This window comes from Elephantulus edwardii, unplaced genomic scaffold, assembly GCF_000299155.1.
Source record: "Elephantulus edwardii isolate Elephantulus edwardi_28Jun2011 unplaced genomic scaffold, EleEdw1.0 scaffold00212, whole genome shotgun sequence".
In the NCBI taxonomy this organism is placed as follows: Eukaryota; Metazoa; Chordata; class Mammalia; order Macroscelidea; family Macroscelididae; genus Elephantulus; species Elephantulus edwardii.
The window spans coordinates 1,766,930-1,785,717 of record NW_006399962.1 but is presented as its reverse complement, the minus strand read 5'-3'; the positions used below and the strand labels follow the sequence as shown (position 1 = coordinate 1,785,717).

The 18,788-nt window shown below is 45.3% G+C and overlaps 3 protein-coding genes across 3 annotated transcripts in view; 2 read left to right on the top strand and 1 right to left on the bottom strand.

The window, feature by feature from the left end:
- Nucleotides 1-212: 212 nt before the first annotated feature.
- METTL1 (methyltransferase like 1) lies at nucleotides 213-3,798 on the bottom strand. The gene is made up of 6 exons (XM_006897560.1): nucleotides 3,644-3,798; nucleotides 2,388-2,551; nucleotides 1,029-1,213; nucleotides 820-933; nucleotides 574-675; nucleotides 213-422 (listed from the first exon to the last, which is right to left on the bottom strand). Exons 1-6 carry the CDS (start codon nucleotides 3,754-3,756, stop codon nucleotides 231-233), a joined length of 870 nt encoding a protein of 289 aa, XP_006897622.1. The 5' UTR covers nucleotides 3,757-3,798; the 3' UTR covers nucleotides 213-230.
- Nucleotides 3,799-4,349: 551 nt separating this feature from the next.
- METTL21B (methyltransferase like 21B) lies at nucleotides 4,350-13,394 on the top strand. Its single transcript, XM_006897668.1, has 3 exons — nucleotides 4,350-4,526; nucleotides 4,650-4,761; nucleotides 13,003-13,394. Exons 1-3 carry the CDS (start codon nucleotides 4,350-4,352, stop codon nucleotides 13,392-13,394), a joined length of 681 nt encoding a protein of 226 aa, XP_006897730.1.
- Nucleotides 13,395-15,269: 1,875 nt separating this feature from the next.
- Nucleotides 15,270-18,788, top strand: part of TSFM (Ts translation elongation factor, mitochondrial) — a 22,761-nt gene continuing 19,242 nt past the window's right edge. The window contains exons 1-3 of the mRNA XM_006897559.1: nucleotides 15,270-15,326; nucleotides 17,688-17,990; nucleotides 18,696-18,786. Coding sequence (XP_006897621.1) covers nucleotides 15,270-15,326; nucleotides 17,688-17,990; nucleotides 18,696-18,786 — 451 coding nt within the window. The remainder of the gene's footprint in view (nucleotides 15,327-17,687; nucleotides 17,991-18,695; nucleotides 18,787-18,788) is intronic.

Genomic DNA, 18,788 nt, shown 5'->3' with positions numbered 1-18,788 from the left:
GATTTCAGAAAGGAGGGCTAAGGGGAGTGCAAGAATCCACACCCCACCAAGACGCCCCCCTGGTGAAAGGTCTTCTGATCTTTCCAGTCAGCTTCTTTCGCTGCTTACAGCAGAGGGACAAGGAGAGAGGAGTCGGGGGTAGTTGTGAGCCTAGGGCTCTGTTCTGGCAAGTTCCTCTATTTCTTTGACCCATCACTGCCTCTCACTTCCAGCCTGATCTTTTTGGCCTCTTAAAGAAGAGTTCCAGCTAAGGTAGGATGAGCAGTTAAGAGACCAGGAAGAATGGGACTGGGAGTCACTGCCTGGAGACTAGGATCTTGTATTCTTCGGAAGATGGCTGGGAAATTCTTCCCTCCACTGCGTAGAACCTTCTTTCCCTCTTCAGTTGAGGTGCCCAGATGTCTGATAATGGGATCTTCACTCTAGGAGAAGAAAGGAATCAGATAAGTTCGTGCTCATCTTTCAGTCTCTGGCTTCTAGACGCCCATCTCATATTGCTAGCACTGAGAAAGATACAAAGAACATTCTGGAAAGGTTTGCATTTTTGCAAATTTCCTAAGGTTCTTTACTTACCAGCTCCTCTAGAGGTACACGTTCAAACAGAGGGTGCCCTTCAAAATGGGTGCACATCCAGTTGTGTAGCTCCAGCACATCGGTTATGGTGTATACCAGGCCCTGCATAAGTAAAGTCAGTCTAGACAGAGGGCTGCATGCATTTGAATGATGGAAGGATAAGTGTTAGCCCCTAATCCAACTCCCATTTAATTCTCAGGGAGGTGCCCTGAACAGACCACTCGCCCTACCCTTCCTCCTACGCACCCCTACTCTCAGCACGTAGGCATATTCTGCCAGTAGTGTGGGACTGATGATTCGCCACTTGTGCTTCGTCCTCTTGAAATGTGGGTCCGGGAAGAGGAAGAACATTTTCGTCAGCTGTGAGACAGACAGACATGCACAGACAGGATGGTAAGGGCCTGGCTTCCACCCCTGTCTGCCTTCCAACCTAAACCACTAGGGCCCCTCCCCACCTGGCCCTTTCGGAAGAAGTTAGGAAGATGCTTCATGGCATTACTACGGAGACAGGCGATGTTCTGGAAGCCGCCTCCTGGAGTTGCACGCAGGGCCCGAATCCGGTCTTGTACATAGTCTGAAACCTTTACCCGAATCTCCAGGCCTAGAATCAGGGTATCTGGGAACAGTGGTGACAGTTCCACTAGATAGAAATAGAAATGGAATAATCAAACCAGGCAGTAAGAAGTGTAAAGGAGTCAATACAAGAAAACAGTCTACAATCTGTAGCTACCTAGGAATGACAACTATGGATAGGGAGCTATGTACAGTTATAAACCCAAAAAGTCAGAACCTGTGTGTAAAGCAGGAACCTGTCAGAGGAGGAAAATACAAATATCTTCCACCAAGTAGAGAGTAAGGGAGCTCTGGTTGTCTAGTGGCAAGAAGCTTTGTTGTAATTCCAAAGGCATAGGGTTTTAATCCGCCAGTTTCCTTGAGAAATGGACTGGCAATCTTCTGTGCGATTTACTATGTCTGAAAACTTGCTGTGGAGTCAGCTATGAGTTGGTTCTGACTCAACCGTCACACAGCAAGTAGAGAGCAACAAAAAACTGGTGACCACACCCTGGAGAAAGATAAGGGAGTCCTGTGGAGTACTGGCTCTCCCAGGGTTCGCTGTATATAAATAGGCTGGGAAAACATTTGCAAATACTTTAAAAGTTTTCATATATTATTTAAGTCTTACAACATTATGATATATTGTAAAGACTGAGGCAACTCAAATAAGAAATGCCCAAAGTCACAGAACTAAGAAAAGTTAAGAGTAGGAATCTGAACCAAGGTTTTCTACCATGTTCTTCCCTTTGTCATGCAATTATTTGTATGAGAAGATCTAAAAATAGGGACGCTTAGTTGCATGCATGACATGGACAACACAAGAGGGACTTGAAAACACAAGAGAAAAGTGGCAGGAATGAATACTGGTAGGGAGGGCAGAAGTCAGAAGGGAGGTGGTGGAATCCCTGAGAAAGATGGTTCAGGATCACTGGCTACAGGGGCTTATCTCTGACGCTTGTGCTCACCTGCTCACTGACCCAGAACCTAGAAGGTGAAATGGCTCATGGAAGAACTGGGGCCCAGGGTGGGGCTAGACAGGAGAATGTAGGCTCAAAGAGGCATTTGAGGTAGCCCCCTCCTTTCTCCAGTTCAAAGTCCACAGACTCAGAGTAGAGGGAAGGTGGAGTCTTTCCACACTGATGTCACAAGTATCTGGTCCAAAGGGAAAAGGCCAATGATGGGCCTTACCAAACCTGCTGAAATGGCAGAACCTACATTATTCCCTGTCCTTGCTCCAAAGGAAGGGCCAGAAATGTTACCTAACAGGCCACCATAGCCACAGCCTATGTCTGCAAACTCCACTTGGGCCTGAGGTCTCTTCTCTTTCTTATCCTTTGGGTCATCATGGCTCTGATTTTGGGTCAGTGGAGCAAAAAACTCTGGGTATAGTTCAGACCAGTCCATTTCCTCTGGCTTCACAGGGCTATAGGAGAAAAGACGTGAGAGACGTGAGAAGCTTGGCCAAACAATGCAGAAGTGTGTGTGGGAGGAGCTGTGTGAGCATGGGAGGAAAGCACCCTTAACCTCTAGTGTGAATCACGGGCTCATCATGAGATCTGTGATTGCTGACATGTCCATCTTCGTTTTGAGAGGTTACTGTGATCCTGGCTGAGGCAGAAATATGTTTCCCTTCTAGCCATCAACTTCCTACATCCCTGGGATGTTCCTATTTTATTAATTTTGTAGGTAATGGATGGGGCACTGGAGACTAGGGTGTGCCTGATCCAGGCTATGTCTTCGCAATTGCATGCTATGCATCGGAGAGTTGGACAGTGAATAGGGATGAGAGAAAAAGAATTGATGCTTTTGAGTTGTGGTGTTGGAGAAGTGTTGAAAATACCATGGACTGCTAGAAGAACAAACAGGTTTGTCCTGGAAAGGGTGAAGCCAGAATGTTCCCTGGAGTCATGGATTCTGGGGCTTTGTCTGACATACTTTGGGGCATGTTGCAAGGAGGGACCAATCCTTGGAGAGAGGCATCATGTTTGGGAGAGTGGGGGGACGGCGCAGGAGAGGAAAGCCCTCAATGAGATGGATCGATTCTGTGATTGGGGTGGTGGGAGTAAGTACAGGATAGAGCAGGGTTTAGGGTTCTTGTATATAGGGTCGCTATGAGTCGCAAGCGACTCGACGCACATAACAACAACAACTAAGCCGTAGGCAAGATTGAGAGTATGTGTGTGCATTTTTATTAAATTCAACAAAGGAAACCGAAAGGTGAATACTACATAATAATTTTTTTTCACTCAGGTCTAAATTCTTTTTCTTCTCCATGACTTCCAGGTCCATAGACTTCTTTCAGAACGCCACACCCACTCCAAATCAGTCAGCCCTGCCCTCTGTTACACCCCCTGAACCCACTCCTAAGAACACAAAAGGTGTCCAGTGGAGTCTCCAGGATCTAGCCCAAGTCCTTCTTACTGTCTCTTTGCTTTGACCTGCGCAAGGCTGTTGTGAGAACCCTGCCTTCCTTTCTCTCCCCATCATGCCCGTGCTTCCCGTCCTGCTCACTCACTAGCGCAGCGTATGGTCCGCCATGGGGTTGGAGTGTGCACGTTGCCGGTAGTAGCGCTTCTGGGGCTGCGAGGCCTCTGCTCCGGTAGCATCTTCGGTCTCAGCTCCCGCCATGATCCGCAGTCCGGGATTTCTACACTGAACCCACGTGGAGGCCAAGGCACCGGGCGCACGATAGTGACGCAGCTCTACAGGTTGCGAGAAGACCCCGCCTCTTAAAGAGCCAAGCGTGAATTTAGCTGCGCTGGGGGGGATCGCCGAGACGGTCGCATGTCACGGTCTGACCTGGCAACGCCAGACCCTGGCACCAACTTCTTTCCCTTTTAGCGGGCTTCTGCCTGAGTCTGGGTTACTCTCCTGGCTGCAGACAACTGTGCGCCCCTCTTGTGAAAGGGGTTTGAGGATCCCGCGTCCCACGGTGGGATTAATCCTCTCTCTCTCAGCTCCTCTCTCCGGCCTCAGACCATTCGGCTGGGTCTGACTCGCGGCGTCCAGCTTGAGTCCCGTCCGGTGTGCGTGGGAGGCCAGGGCGGGGGAGAACAGCCCCTCTTTCTACTTCTAGGAAGTCAAACTGGAGCTAGGAGAGCGAACTCGGGGAGGCGGGGCTCGGTGTCCGAGGGCGCCCAGGCGGCCCGCGGCCCCCGCCCCGCCCCGCTGCAGATCCGGGATCCGAGCGCGCGACGTGGCACCCGGGCTTCCCCGGCTGGATGGCTGACTCCGGCGCAGAGGCCGAGTCGGAGCCCGAATCGGTGTTCCCTCGCGAGGTCGGACTCTTCGAGGACTCTTACTCGGAGAAGAGTCGGTTCTGCTTCTGCGGGCACGTGCTGAGCATCACGCAGAACTTCGGGTGCCGCCTCGGCGTGGCCGCGCGCGTGTGGGACTCGGTGAGGAGTGGGCTCCTCTGGTGAAGGTCCGGGCGTTGTGGGCTCGGACTCTTGACAGTGGGAACCATCTCAGCGACAGTTTTTGGGTTTTTTTTTTCTCTCTCTCTCTTTGTCCTCCCGTAGGCTCTGAGCCTGTGCAACTATTTCGAAAGTCAAAATGTGGATTTTCGAGGCAAGAAGGTGATCGAACTGGGCGCGGGCACGGGCATCGTGGGGATCCTGGCTGCGCTGCAGGGTGCGTGAACTGGCTTTCCTGCGGGAGGGAGTATGGGGGGAGCAGGGATGTGAAGAAAATGGCACTTTTAGGGCTCTTGAGGGGAGGGGAGTGGCTTTGCCCTGTTGGGTTCCTTTCCTTTTCTGCATTTTTGTTTGTTTTTTTGTTTTTCCAGCTGTGTCATGCAGCCCTGATTGGCTGTCAGAGCACCCAAGGTGGTTGATTTCGTGGCGGGAAATAAAAATCAGCAGGCTTTAATGGAATAGTGTTTGCCATGTTGTTTTCCATGATTTCATGGAGAATGCTACTTAAAATTTCTTAATTCTGGACAGGATATTTTGTTAAAATATATACATGGACATACCTTGTAGAGAAAACAACCAGAGAGACTGACAATATCTCTCACGAATCCTTTATGACTTCGTTGTGAATGTTTTTAATGCTTTAGATTTTGATTGCTTCGGAGAAGCAAGCTTATATGGGTTAGGGTGTGTTTTGGGGGATGGGGTTTGTAATCAAGCATGCACAGTGGGAGAAGGAAAAGGTAAGGAAAAATTCTTCAACTTTGTCAAGAACTAGCAACTTTAGCAGTTAGAACATATAAAGCAGTCTTCCCCATAATATGTATACTGCTTTCCTAGGAAACTTCATACCTGTGAAGGGGTCAGTTTGTAAATGCCATTTTAAGGTGTGAAAGTACAGTAATCTAATGGACAGACAAAACTCCACAGCCAAAAGGAAAAAACAAAAACAAAAACCCTTGAACACTTATACAGTCATCTTCCTAGGAAAGCAAATTAACATATCCTTATTGATAGGAAAAGAATTAGGTTACATTAAGGGACATCTTCCCAGAGGTGGGCATTCATTCATTCTTCATTCATTCAACTAACATGGTATTCTGAGTCTCCTGTGTGCCAAAAATTATGGCAGATAATGGAGATACAACAGTGCATAAGACAAAGTGCCTTCCCCTAGGAGGACTGGTGGCCTAGTGGTAAGAAGCTACACTGCAATCCTGATAGTTCATAGTTTGAATCTACCAGCTGCTCTTCTGGAGGAGGATGGAATGTCTCCTCCTATGTGATTTATTGCCTCTGAAAACCCAATGGAGGGTCAGCAATTGGTTGGTTCTAACTGATCAGCACATAACAGCAGCACGTTTCTTAGGGTCTAGAGAAGAGAGGGCAGGATGTTACCACATAAGAACTTGGGTAAGGGGTGTGTAGGGAGTAATAGGTAGTTTCTGGCAGTGTCTAATTTTGACTCCTTGGGATTCTATCAAGGGGAGGCTCTGTCAACATAGGAGACGAAGACCCTAGATGAGATGGATTGACACAGTGACTGTGGCAATGAGGACAGGTGTGTCAGAGACAAGCATATTGGTTTGGGGTAGGACAAGGGTTTAGAGCTATTCATAGGGTTGCTGTAAGTCATTGTCAACTTGACGACCCATAACAACAACATACATACATCTACATATGTTGACCTTTGGTGAGCTGTCTCATGTGCACTGCACCACCAGGGCTCCTTAAAATCAAGTAAACTCAAACTTGGAACTGATTCTTATATGTATCTCATATATATACATCTTCCAAGCTTAGAAAATTCTATGAGGAAGTTCTGTCACATAGGGTCATTATGGGTCTAAATCAACTCAATAGCATCTATTAACATAGATGTACACTTGGAGAAAATACAGCTTTTCTATACTGTGCATTAACCAGAGGTTTCAGAGACTACAGCCTGTATGAAGATCCCAAGGAAGGAAACATCAAGGTATCCTTGAGGAGCTAACAGAGGGCAATGTGATTAGAATGCAAGGAGCATGGGAGGGGGAGAGGCAGAGACATGCTACACATGTTGACTCTATCCTTAAAGCATCCAGAAACCACGGAAAGATTTGGAAATGTGGGAGGCATGTGATTACAGTCGCATTTTGAAATGACCACCCTGTCTGGTGAATTAAGTGGAGGCCTCGGCAGGGTTAAGCAATAGAAGTAGGCAGACCAGTTTGACTAATTATAGTAGTCCAGGCAACTGATGGTGGTAGCTTTGGCTGGAGAGCTGTCAGTGGAAATGAAGATATAAAAGAAAATTCAGTGGATACTCAGGAGAATCAATAGGACTTGAACAAGGATATCAAAGTTGGAGGGGGAAGGCTGTGTCAAAGATGAGGGTCAGGTGGACTCACTGAAACATCAAAGGCGATTGGAGAAACAGCATTGGTGGCCACTTCAAATGTCCACGTGGGGGAAGTTTAAAGGCTGTTGTGAAAATTTAAGCAAGAGACAGCAGCGCCCTGAACTAAAATAGATATGACAGGAAGAGGAGTGCACAATCTGGAGAGTCGTAAGGACATACAACCCACAGAACTGGCTGATTGCCAGGATGAGAGAAAAAAACCAGATGACACCCAGATTTCTGATTCAGCAGCTGAATAGGGGACAAGAGAGAAACTATTTCTTTTGAAAATAGATACTCCACTACAAATTATATGCATTCACTCAACTTTTTAACTTAAGTGCCAGCTTCTCATCCACCTATTCACAGAAAAACTGTTGCTGACACTCATTCTTCCTGATGAGAGCCTCTGATGGATTCAGACTGCCTGAGAAGTGCTGCCTTTGGTTAGCACTTGATAGTACTTCAGAGGACACACCAGAGTTCCCAGAGTCAGGCGTGGGGCTGATAAGTGGACTTTGGACTTAAAAACATGGAAGGTAGTAATGACCTTGACTAGAGCAAGTGGAGTGGAGGGGGCATTATGGGGCACTAGTCAGATTGGAATGGACCAAAGAAAGAGACTCTGAGAGAGAAGAATGAGAAGTCTCCTCCTGTGTGATTTACACAGAAACCCACTGAAGGGTCAGCATCACGTTGGTTCCAAGTTTGAGTTTACTTGACTGTATGGAGCTCTGGTAATGTAGTGTGCAACACATTCACACATGAGGCTGCTACCCATAAGATCAGCAGTTCGAATCCACCATAAGCCCTGTGAGAGAAAAATGTGTAGTTTCCTCCCATAAAGATTTATAGCTTTTGAAACGTGATTAAGGGTCCCTATGAGTCAGAACTGATTTGATAGCAGTGAGGGTTTTATGTTTGCTTGTTTTTACTAGACTTCATAGCATTTGAGATCCTCCTCCTTGAAATATTTTCTTTGGTTTTCAAAGCATCAAACTTCTGTATTATTCCTGCTTTGCTGGTTACTCCTTTCAAGTTTTGTGTATTGATTCCATTTCATTTTTACAGTAAAAAATTCAAGTGCCTTAGGCTTGAGGGGCAGCCCTTTGACCTCTACACTTTTCTCTCTATACTCATTCTCAAGCAATTCCATTTTAGGCATTTGAATGCCTTTTCTATGTTGATGATCCGATGACTCCTCTATTTCTGCCCCTCCCTTTCCAAACTTGTTTGTGTTACCTACTCAGTATCTCCATTTGGATTGTCTGATAGACAATTCAAATTTTATATGTCCTGTAATAAACTCATGATGTTCTTGTTTAAACTTGCCACTCTTGCTGTCTTCCTCATCTAAATGAATGGCAGTTCTGTCTTTTTGAGTTGGTTGGGCCAAAAAATCTTGGAGTCATTTTCAACTTCTTCCTCTCTAATATCTTATGTCCAATCTGTCAGCAAATCTTTGTGGTTCTACCTTCTATATATTCAGAATCTGGCTACTTCTTAACCATTGCTACTGTCTGATTCCAAGCATCATTGCTCACCTAGGCAGCAGCCTTCTAACGCTCCCCATGCTTCTGCTCCTCTGCAACTCGTTCTCATCACAGCAGCCAGAGAAATTCTTTTAAAGCACAAATTAGCCTGTACCATTGTTCCACTTAATTTGCTCAAGGACCTCTTCAAAGTACTGAGGAGCAATGATGTCAGTTTAAAGACTAGGACTAGGGTGTGTCTGATCCAGGCCATGATCTTTTCAGTCACCTGCTATACATCTGAGAGCTTGACAATGAGTATGGATGAAAAAAGTCTACAGCTCCAGAAGTCATTTGAGTTGTGTGTTAGAGTATTGACTATCCCATGAACAAATAAGAACAGGTATGTCTTAGGACAAGGTGCAGTCAAAGTGCTCCTTAGAAGTAAGGATGGCAAAACTTTGTCTCACATATTTTGGGAATGTTGTTAGAAGGAGTTATCCTTGGAAATGGTCATCATGCTAGGAGAAGTGGAAGGTCAGTGAAAAAGAGGAAGACCTTCAATGAGATGAATTGACACAGTGTTTGCAGCAATGGGCTCAGTTATGTCAGATGATGAGGGCAAGATACTTGACAGCACCTAACAACAAGAACCGTAGCTTCTCTGTTTTTTTAGCCTAGCCGTCCAGATACTCAATCTCTTTACAATAAGGCCTTTGAATCCCTAGTGGTTATGATTTGGTGCTTTGAATCTACTGGCTACTTTGCAGGAGAAAAATGAGCAGTCTCCTCCTGTGCAATTTACTGCCTCAGAAAACTAGCCAAAGGGTCAGCTGTGAGTCAGTTAAGAGTTGATGGTACATAACAACAGCAAAGACTTCTCTCCCTGGCCTGTTTGCTGTTCTGGCCTGTTAGACACATTCCTTCTTCAAGGTCTTTGTGCTTGCTTGTCCCTCATCTGGTACTCTTTAACCTAAGAGATCCACGTGCTTTGCTTCATTAGGTCCTCCAGGCCTTTATCCACATATACTTTCTCATATTTTCTAACCATACAGTTGAACACTGCATTTCCTACCCTATCCTATGATCACTTCTTATCCCCCTTTTCTGTTTCGTGCTTCACAATAGTGTCAAACACTCTGGTGGCATGACAGGTAAGTGCTTGCCTGCAAACAGAGTTTTGGCAGTTTGAGACCACTTAACACCACAAGAGAAAGATAGGGTGATTGGCTCCTGTAAAGATGGTAGTCATGGTAAGACTTATAGCTGTGCCCCACAGTAGGTTTCCAGAGGCTGTAAATTGTATGGAAGGAGATTGTCCATCTTTTTCCCTCACAGTCGCTGGTAGATTCAAACTACCTGCCTACCTTTGAGTTGGCAGCACAACTCCTTACCCACTAGGCCACCAGAGTCCCCCTCCTGTAAAGAGCACAGTCTAAAAATCCTAATGAGAGAGTTCTACTCTTTTATATATAGTCATTTGCTCACTCATTCCTTGCCCTCAAATTAGAACCAATTAATGGCTGACCCTCCGGTGGGTTTTTGGGAGTTCTAAATTACATGGATATGCCAGAGATTGTGCATTTGGCATAGGACAGGACAGAGTTCAGATCTCTTGTTCATAGAGTTGATGAGTTGTACTCAATTTGATGGCATCTAACAACAATAACAAATTGCATAGGAGGAGATAACCTAGTTTTCTCCCTAGGAGTCCCTGGTGCATTCAGACACTAGAGAGGCATCATCTTTGGGTTAGCAGTGCAACTTCTAAGATCGTTGTTGTTGTTGTTATGTGCCATCGAGTCACCTGCGACTCACAGCAACCCTATGTACAAACATCTAAACCCTATTCTATCCTTTGCCAATCTTACTGTCTTTGACATGCCTACCCCCATAACCCCAGTCACTGAATCCATCTCATTGAGGGTCGTCTTCTCCTGCGCTGTCCCTCCACCCTCCCAAGCATGAAATCCCTCTCCAAGAACGATCCCTCCTTGCAACATGTCCTAAGTATGTCAGATGAAGAATCCTTGCCTCTAAGGAGCAGCCTGGTTTAACCCTCTCCTAAGATGAATCTCTTTGTTTTCTTAGCAGTCCATGGTACCCTCAATACTCTTCTCCAGCACCACAGCTCAAAGGCATCAGTTCTCCTATCATACCTACTCATTGTCCAGCTATCTGATGCATAGCAAGTGAGTGCAAAGACCATGGCCTGTAACAGGTACACCTTAGTCTCCAGACTGACATCATTGCTCTTCAATACTTTGGAGAGGTCTCTGACAGCCGACTTCTGTGCAGTTCGTCTTTTTATTTCCTGGCTGCTGGCTCCTAGAGTGTTGATTGTGGAGCCAAGCAAACAAAAGCTGTTAACAGTCTCAATCTCTTCATCATCTATCAAGATGCTACCAATCAGCCCAGTGGTGAGAATCTTTGTTTTCTTGATACTGAGCTTCAGTCCGTATTGAAAGCTGCAATTCTTGACCTTCTGCAACAAGACTTCAGGTCCTTCTCAGTTTCAGCAAATAGGGTTGTGTCATCTGCATAACGCAGATTGTTGATGAGTCTACCTCTAATCCTGATGCCACATTTCACCTCATAGAGCCCAGCCTCCCGGATAATCTGTTCTGCATATAGATTGAAAAGGTATGGAGATAGGACACAGCTGGCGTACACCCTTCCCAATTTTGAACCGTGTGGTATTCCTTTGTTCTGACAACTGCCTCCTGGTCCAAGTATAGGTTTCGCATAAGCACAATCAAGTGTTTTTTGTTATCCACACAGTCAAATGCCTTTGCATAGTCAATGAAACACACATAGACATTCCTCTGGTACTTCCTGCTTTCAGCCAAGATCCATTTTATGAAACAACGTATGAGCAAGAGCCTATGATCATTGGGGTTGAAATTGACACAGTGACTGCAGCAGTGGGCTCAAGTGTATCAGAGATGATGAGGATGGCACGGGATGGAACAAAGTTCAGATCTGTTCATAGGGTGGCTTTGAGTTGTATCAACTAGTCAGCACAAGAGAACAGCATAACACTTACTACTATCTGCTGTATGTTGTTGTTCTGTGCTACTGAGGCACCTGCAACTCACAGCAACCCTGTGCACATTAGCTCTGAACCTTGCTCTATCCTGAGCTTACTGTCTCAGATGAACCTGTCCCCATTATCCCAGTGTCAGTCCTTCTCATTTGGGTTTTTCATGCACTGTCCCTCTCCTGTGGACATGCTCCTTCCTGGCCACATGCCTAAAGTATGTGAGATGGAACTTTAGAGTCCTTGCATTTAAGGAGAAACTTGGTTTTACCCTCTCTAGGATAAACCTGTTCTCTTGGCAGTCCATGTTATGTGCAACACTTCTACAGCACCATAACTCAAAGGTATAGAGTATTTTAAAATTTTGCTTGTTTGTTCTTATTTGTTGCTTGCCACTAGATTGTAGTAGATTGTAGAGCCATGTGGGAGGTCCTTATCTGCTTATTATACTGCTGTATTCATAGTACCTGACATATAGGCACATAATTTCTTTAAATTTTTATTATGATTTTAATGAAAATGTACGGAATACTAGAATTTTCATACATTCATTGTTATACATTTTCCTCTTTCCCCTCATTTCCCCCTCCTCCAGTCCATTTGGCAATGCACTTCTTGTTTCAGATTGTTGTTATACATATAATGCCTAATCATATATTCCTTTTAAACAGTTCTTTCCTTCATCTGTTCCAATGCAGTGTTCATTATCTAACCACTTTTTTCTGTTCTTCCCCCAACCCCACGTCAGTCCTGTTTTATGACAGCAGTGTTGTGCACACATAATAAATATGAATGAATGAATGAATTGAATACATAGTGCTTCCCCCTCTTTCTGTAACAGTTATCATGATAAGCATAGTTACCATTGCAGTACCTACTACATCTCCATCTGGACAGTGAAGCACATGGGAAGGCTGAGGTTTTGCCTTCCTCTCTACTACTATATCCCCAGCACCTGTCGGAGCTCAGCACATATGTATTGGATGACAGAAGCTTTCTGAGATTATTATCTGATCACTTTTATCTCCTTGTTTACCCCCAAAACTCAGGATCAAGTCTGACTCTCCTATCATATTACAGTCATGCTCCTCTTTAATTTCATGTTTGACATTTCTTTCTCTTTTCCACATTCTCTGAACTCCAGCTTTCCTTGAATGCACGTGCTCTGTCACCACCAGACCTTTGTACTCACTCTTCTCTTCGTGGAAAACTCCAGTTGACTAACTCCCACTTGTCCTTCAGGGCTCAGCTTAGGTCACATCTTCTGGGAAGCTTTCCAGACTCGTGCAGCCTGGGTTTGTGTCAGTGGAGATGGGCTCACGGCCCGTCTCTCGCTTAGTCCTGCCCTGACTTCTGCTGATGTTTGATTGTTGTATGTTGGGCAGCATGGTTGAAGATTAGCTTGTCAAGAATGTTGTTGTTGTAGAAATGTGGAGTAATGAGAATGGCTGTGATAAGGTGAAGGTTAGAGCAACTAAAAGCTCCAGTGTGGACTTTGAGCTGCCTGGAGCCTAAACCTTTAGTTGGTCCTTCTGACTTGCATTTTTCTTCCTTCCTCTCTCTCAGGAGGGAATGTTACCATCACTGACCTGCCTCTGGCCCTAGAACAGATCCAAGGCAACGTCAAGGTCAATGTGCCAGCTGGAGGCCAGGTCCAGGTCCGTGCTTTGTCCTGGGGGATTGACCAGCATGTCTTCCCTGGAGACTATGACCTGGTGCTCGGGGCTGATATTGTATACCTGGAGCCTACTTTCCCACTGCTGCTGGGGACCCTTCAACACCTATGTGGGCCCCATGGCACCATCTATCTGGCCTCCAAGATGAGAGAAGAACATGGGACAGAGAGCTTCTTCCAGGAACTCCTTCCTCAGCATTTCCAACTGGAGCTGGCCCAGCGCGATGAGGACGTGAATGTCAACATCTACAGGGCCAAGCATAGACGACTAAAACCTACTTGATGTTACCCTCGCTGCTCCTCTGAACCCCTTGTGTTAATGAAGGAACTGCCATGTCACCAAAGCCATAAATTCAGGACCAGAAAGGACGAATGTCCCTGTTTTGTCTTTGTTCTTCCTTTTCCTTTTGTTTCCCCAGACATTCTTGGGCAGATGCAGAGAGGTGCCTGCTTGCTAAGAGTCTAAGATCCTAGCAGTACTGATCTTGGTGCCTGTTCTCTGAGGAGGGTGTCCATGGTTTTTGGGTCTGGGGAGGTAAATGAATATGAGTGAAATCAGTAGTTACAGATAGACTGTTACCTTTCGCTTCTAGTCCTGCTTTTTATATATACTGAATGAGTATTTTTTTTTGTCCAGGTTCTATGGACATTTTTAAAGGAAAAGAAATGAGTTCTTCCAATGAACTTTGATTTTTGCTTTGGGGTTTGAGATGAAAGAAGCCTCAGACCAAGCATTTTTTACTTTTAGTGATGGAGTCTGGCAGGAAGGCACCATAGCTCTTAATGGATCAGTTTTTCCCAGCACTGAAGCTGGGGTTAGGCACAGACCTGTGCTTTGGATTACAGCACAGTCATTGTCTTTGGAGTTGGAGCTCTGATCACAAAACATCACACCATTCACAAGAACATTAGAGAAGAATACTAGATTCTTCTCACCTTTGGTTTTTCTTTAGTTTTCCAAGCCCCATCATTTCTTCCTTTCTAATATGCTTTATCTTCACCTCTTTTCTCACTGTGGCTCTTCTGGCTGGGTCAAAAGCTGACTTTAGACTAAGGGCCTTCATTCTCTTCAAGCCGTTCTACAAACTGTAGTCATCTGCCAGAGTCTGCTCTGATTAGCCCTTGCTGCCTGTAGAAACAAGAACAGGCTTCTCTGCTCGATCAGTCGCCCATGTAATTCCAAATTTCTTTTTCCTTTATTTCCTTCTCTCTTGTATGTATTGGAACCTCTTGCTCTACAAAAAGTTTACTCCTTTTTCCTTGATCCACACCGAGATATCCCAACTCCTTCCTTTGTTCTTTATAATGATCTCTGTCAAAGCCTTTATTATTCTTCATAGACCTTCTCATGTGTCACTTCTTTCATGAAGATAACTTCCTGTGCTTCCTCTTCAGGTGTGATTTTTATTTTTTCCTCTCTGAAAACCTTCGCTACATGATTTATCTTTTCCTGTCTGGTGATTTGTCTGCTCTTTACTCTGTCACTACTAGGTTACCTGTGAGGCCGGGCTGTGATTTATTCCTCTAATCCTGGTAGGCAGTTTGAACCTGGTAGACAGGTGCCCAAGAGCATCTGCTGGGAAATCTAAAACACTATGGAGCAGTTCTATTCTGTACACATGCAGTTGCCATGAATTGAAATTTACTTTATGGTAACAGTAATCCCTTGAAAGCAGAGCACATTTCCCGGCACACAGTAGGTGTTCAAGAAATATTCACTGTACTTGTTGAAGACACATCATCCTTAACTACTTAGGGGACTTGCACAATTTTTTTAACATCCCTGCCTTCCTCACAAGTTTGTCCTGAATTATAAATGGATAATAATAATTAAATGGATAATAATAATCATGAAGCATATTGGGAATAAATACATTCAGAACGTTATCTAAGTGTCTTGCGTCATTATAATTTTGTGACAGTTTTATCTCATGCTTCCATCTGTCTCTCTAATCTGTCATCTGTAAATGCCTTTGGGGAATGTAGTCTTAACAGAGTGCCCCCTCCAGCCGGTAGGTGGCGCTATCCTCGTTTGAAGCATGTAGGTGGCGCTATCCTCGTTTGAAGCATTTGTGCGGAGTGATTTGTCACCGCTCCCTTCCCGTAGGTCGGTCACTTCCCCAGTGCGCCGGCTCCGGAGAACGTGCCACCTGGAGAGATGCTGCTGCTGCAAGCGTTGCGCTTCTGCCTGGTTGCGCGGACCGGGCGCCTCCAGGTGAGACCTCCTGACCCCCCGCACTGGCTCTTGAGTCAGACCATACTTCTTCCAACAGTCCCGAAGCCGGGCTCCTGTGCTCTCGAAGCACACTTTTCCTTTCTCCCAGGCCCACCTTTCGACCCTAACTCCTCATTCCTGGGACAGCCTTTCTTCGTTGTCCGGAATCCGTGGATACTCAGTGAATTATTCATCCTTCATAGATACCCTTGCACTCGCATGTGTGCTTTGTTTATGTTGGTGTCTTATTTAACTAATAGTTGATTTCTGCTCTTGTCATCCCTTTCTCCCTTGCCCGTTCTAGGTGGGCCCACTGTTGCTTCAGACGCCACAGCCATGGCCTACATTTCATACTGGGCCCTGTTTGGCCGCCTCGTCTTCCAGCAAAGAGTTCCTTATGAAGTTGCGGCGAAAAACGGGCTATTCTTTTGTGAACTGCAAGAAAGCCCTGGAGACTTGTGGTGGGGATCTCAAAGAGGTGTGTGTGATAGTGGTCAACGAGGGGGGTTGTTGTTGTTATGTGCCGTCCAGTCGCCTGCGACTCATAGCGACCCTATGTAACAACAGCCCTAAACTCCGCTCTGTCCTGTGCCAGTCGCACCGTCTCTGACACTCCCATCCCAATTATCCCAGTCACTGAATCAATCCACCTCATAGAGGGCCTTCCTCTCCTGTGCTGTCCCTCCTGTGCTGTCCCTCCACCCTCCCAGGCATGATGTTCCTCTCCAAGGACCGGTCTCTCCTCACAACATGTCCAAAGTATGTTAGAGCCTCAGAATCCTTGCCTCCAAGGAGCCACCCGGTTTAACCCTTTCCAGGACAAATGTTTGTTTTCCTAGCAGTCCATGGTATTCTCAATACTCTTCTCCAGCACCACAGCTCAAAGGCATCAATTCTCCTTCTATCCTCCTTTGTCATTGTCCAACTCTCTGATGCATAACAAGTGATTGGGAAGACCAAAGCCTGTATCAGACGCACCTTAGTCTTCAGAGAGACACCATTGCTCTTCAGTACTTTGGAGAGGTCCCTAACAGCAGACTTTCCCATGGCAATGCGCCTTTTAATTTCCTGGCTGCTGGTGCCAAGACTGTTGACTATGGAGCCAAGCAAACTAAAGCTGTGTACAATCTCAATCTCTTCACCATCCATCCTGATGCTGCCAGTTGGTCCAGTGGTGAGAATCTTTGTCTTCTTGACATTGAGCCTCAATCCATATTGTAAGCTGCAGTCCTTGACACTCTGCAGCAGGCACTTCAGGTCCTCTTCAGTTTCAGCAAGCAGGGTTGTGTCATCCGCATAACGCAGGTTGTTGATAAATCGTCCACCAATCTTGACCCCACATTTCTCCTCATAGAGCCCAGCCTCCCGGATAATCTGTTCTGCATATAGGTTGAAAAGGTACGGAGATAGGATGCATCCCTGGCGTAGCCCTTCCCAATTTTGAACCATGCAGTGTTCCCTTGCTCTGTTCTGACGACTGCCTCCTGGTCCAAGTATACGTTTTGCATTAGAACGATTGTCCCTCCTTCCCCAGCAGAGCATCTGGTGGATTTGAACCGTGTGCCTCTGGGATTGCAGTACAGCTTCTTGCCACTAGGTCACCAGAGCTCTCTAGATGGGAGAATCAACGAGGGTACAAATTCATATTCTACGGAACAAAGGAAGGCCTGCCTGTCAGCTGGAACCCTGGCTTAACTGCCTGAACCTCAGAAATTGTCTGATTTGTCGACAGATCATATGACATATGAGCAGGGATCTCAGTTAACAAAACATGCCGTGCAAGACCTTTCTGCTGGTTGTAGTGGAGAGGTCTTGTGTGAACTTTCGAGTTGAAGACACCAGGTTTCAATTATATTACCTTTACATAAATCTTGTGACTTTGGACAGCTTTCTTATTAATCTTACAGCATTCTTATCTTTATAGTGTAATACTCTCTCTAAGGCTGCTGGGAAGATGAAACTTAGCCGAAGCATCAGGTCCCTAAAATCCAAATCACTGCCATCCAGTTGACTCTTAGTCAAGATGATCCTATAGGGTAGAGTAGAGAACTACCCCATAGGGTCGTTCAGGGCCTAAAAATCTTTAAGGGAGCAGACTGCTTCACCTTTCTCCCATAGAGTGCCTAATGGGTTCAGACTGCTACACATTTTAGGAGCCAGATACTTGAACCATTTTGCTGTCAGGGCTCTTTACACTGGCATTTGGCATTTAGTGGTAGATGGCAAGAGCTTAGAGATTGCTTTAATTTCCATTATAGAATTTTTGGCCTAATGGTAAAGAGTTGCACTGCCAATACAAAGGTACACGGTTGATCAGTTTCCTCCCATTCAGTTATCAGTCTCCGAAAACCCACTAAAAAGGTGGGCCCACTGTTGCTTCAGACGCCACAGCCATGGCCTACATTTCATACTGGGCCCTGTTTGGCCGCCTCGTCTTCCAGCAAAGAGTTCCTTATGAAGTTGCGGCGAAAAACGGGCTATTCTTTTGTGAACTGCAAGAAAGCCCTGGAGACTTGTGGTGGGGATCTCAAAGAGGCAGAGAGCTGGCTTCACAAGCAGGCCCAGAAGGAGGGCTGGAGCAAAGCTGCCAAACTTCATGGGAGGAAGACTAAAGAAGGCTTGATTGGGCTGCTGCAGGAAGGAAATGCAGCTGTGCTAGTGGAGGTGAGTTGTCAGAATTTGAGGTACCAGTAACAGCTGGTTGTCTTGGGGGTAAAGCTTTTGGTAGCTACAGCATTTTAAGAGATGTAAAAAGCCTGTAAAGCCTGTAATGGTAGTTATTAAACTTGTAAGACCAAAATGACTTCCTAAAAAGATTAAGTAGAGAAGTGAACAGATGTGTTGATGAGAAAAGGCCTAGCAGTCTAAAATATTTCTTCTCACTAAGTAGGCAAGAGTCTAGTGTAGTTTTAAATCTTGTTGGTGATTGTTTATTTGAACAATAGAATTTAATAGTAGGAATTAATTGGTTGATGGGTGGGATCCATAATGGAGGGAAATTATATACGATTAGAATGAGAAAAGTGGATGAACAAGTTGATAGCAAAAGTGGTTTAAAGTTGGAAGTGTCAGGAAAATGAAGTCATTATGTCATGCAGCCATAATTAACTTGTAATGAGCCCTGTAGAGACATTATGGACCTGTCTTAAGAATGTGTAGGTCTCTGCTAACTCATTGATGTCATAGTAATCATTCAGTTTCTGGCCTCAAGCTAGAATATTAATTATGGCTTTGAAATTTCAGAGTAATTTATTTCCGTTTTGTTGAGTCTGTAGCCTATTTTTGTGATTTACTTTTTTTTTTAAAGTTTGTCACTGTCAGAAGCTTTCTGCAAACAACTTATACAACTGCATCAATTTGTTCCCACAGGTCAACTGTGAAACAGATTTTGTTTCTAGAAATTCAAAATTTCAACAGTTGGTCCAGCAAGTAGCCATTGGAACCTTATTACATTGTCAAAGT

Excerpts from the sequence above, each read along its gene's own strand:
- METTL21B (XM_006897668.1), top strand. The coding sequence starts at position 4,350 with ATGGCTGACTCCGGCGCAGAGGCCGAGTCGGAGCCCGAATCGGTGTTC. Across the intron at positions 4,527-4,649 it reads CCGCGCGCGTGTGGGACTCG|GCTCTGAGCCTGTGCAACTA; the intron begins GTGAGGAGTGGG and ends GTCCTCCCGTAG. Across the intron at positions 4,762-13,002 it reads GATCCTGGCTGCGCTGCAGG|GAGGGAATGTTACCATCACT; the intron begins GTGCGTGAACTG and ends CCTCTCTCTCAG.
- METTL1 (XM_006897560.1), bottom strand. The coding sequence starts at position 3,756 with ATGGCGGGAGCTGAGACCGAAGATGCTACCGGAGCAGAGGCCTCGCAG. Across the intron at positions 2,552-3,643 it reads GCGGACCATACGCTGCGCTA|CCCTGTGAAGCCAGAGGAAA; the intron begins GTGAGTGAGCAG and ends TTTCTCCTATAG. Across the intron at positions 423-573 it reads GTGTACCTCTAGAGGAGCTG|AGTGAAGATCCCATTATCAG; the intron begins GTAAGTAAAGAA and ends TTCTTCTCCTAG.